General features: G+C 38.5%; 1 protein-coding gene across 1 annotated transcript; it reads right to left on the minus strand.

The window, feature by feature from the left end:
- Nucleotides 1–313: 313 nt before the first annotated feature.
- On the minus strand, nucleotides 314–943 carry LOC148940299 (uncharacterized). The gene has a single exon (XM_089106124.1). The coding sequence runs from the start codon at nucleotides 941–943 to the stop codon at nucleotides 314–316; it is 630 nt and encodes a 209-aa protein (XP_088962250.1).
- Between the last annotated feature and the right edge of the window lie 524 nt (nucleotides 944–1,467).

Consider the following 1,467-nt stretch of genomic DNA (forward strand, 5'->3'; position numbering starts at 1 on the left):
CAACGACTAGAAAACGTAACTGCAGTGTCATCAGCGAATGACTTTAAGCAACAATCTGGAAGATAAACCTCATGCTATCCACATAAACCAGATACAGAAGTGGACCAAGGACCGATCCCTGTGGCACACCACACGACACTTGAGAAGGGGAAGAAAAAGCATCATCAATCATCATTTTAATAGACCTCCCACACAAATAACTTTCAAACCACTTCAAACTCACTCCTTTAACACCTAAGCATTATAATCTTTGCAATAAAATTTTAAAATCTACCGTATCAAATACTTTCCTAAAATCAAAAAAATACCGGCATCAGTTACCGACATCTGACCTGGCACCCCCTTTGTAAAGCGGGATAACTTTAGCTTGCTTCAACGCTTCTGGAAAGGTCCCTGTTTCCATTGATAAATTAATAATATGGAGAATACATGTTAGTATATATATTAAAACAGCTTTAACAGTTCTCAGATTCACGCCATCTATCCCAGCAGAATTTGATTTTACATTTTTCACTATTTCCTTCAATGCATCATTTGTGCACTTTTCAAACTGGAACTCAACAGTATCTCCACGAGAGTCCACGAATTCCTCGCTAATAAAATTTTCCCTGTCCCACCTTACACTCTCTTGAACAGACGAGCCAACCTGAGAATAAAACTGGCCAAAATGATTCGCGACCACATTTTTATCACTCACATAACTTCCGATTATATCAATGCAAGGCGACTGACTGCTTTTCTGATTTCCCATAAACTCATTAATAACCTGCCATATGGCTTTGGTATCTCCCTTACTATCAGAAAACTTTTCTTCAAAATACTTCTTCTTTGCTTGCCTTCTCATACTGTTCACCTTATTTCTCACTCGCTTGAACTCTGCAAAATCTGCGTCATCCTGACTATTAAGATATTGCTCATATAACAAGTTCCTTTTTTTCATCATGTCTATTATTGCCTCCGTAATCCACGACTTGCGGGGATCGTCCCTCTTTTGTTTGGTCAAGCGCAAGGGGCATGTTTTCTCATAAATCGGTTGGAAAATATACATGAACTGATTGTACGCTAGAGAAGAATCACCAGAAATCCCCAGGACCGAGTCCCACTTGATACAGCTCAATTCCTCGGCAAAGCTATTCAGATTTTGCTTTTTCAGCTCACGTGTCAGTATTTTTTTAGCCGGGATACGTCGTTTTCTAAGACACGTCACATGTAGTACAGTCAATCTAGCGTCAAATAGGACTCGACCGCAAACAAATTGCAACAGAAATTATTTTTACACCATCTTGTAGAGAAAAAAAAACTGTACAACATATCAAAAGTTGAGAAACCCAGCGGGGTGAAAAATAAGTGTATTTTTGCGTTTTCCGTTTGTTTTTTGTTGTTTTTAGCGGAAATTTTTCGTTATCCTAGAGCTTAGCATTTACTTCATGGGAGACATGTTTCTGAACTAGTTTTGTGTGCTGAATT

The sequence above is a fragment of the Artemia sp. Qi Xiang Cuo genome, chromosome 20 (assembly GCF_049724085.1).
Source record: "Artemia sp. Qi Xiang Cuo chromosome 20, ASM4972408v1, whole genome shotgun sequence".
NCBI lineage: Eukaryota > Metazoa > Arthropoda > Branchiopoda > Anostraca > Artemiidae > Artemia > Artemia sp. Qi Xiang Cuo.

Excerpts from the sequence above, each read along its gene's own strand:
- LOC148940299 (XM_089106124.1), bottom strand. The coding sequence starts at position 943 with ATGATGAAAAAAAGGAACTTGTTATATGAGCAATATCTTAATAGTCAG.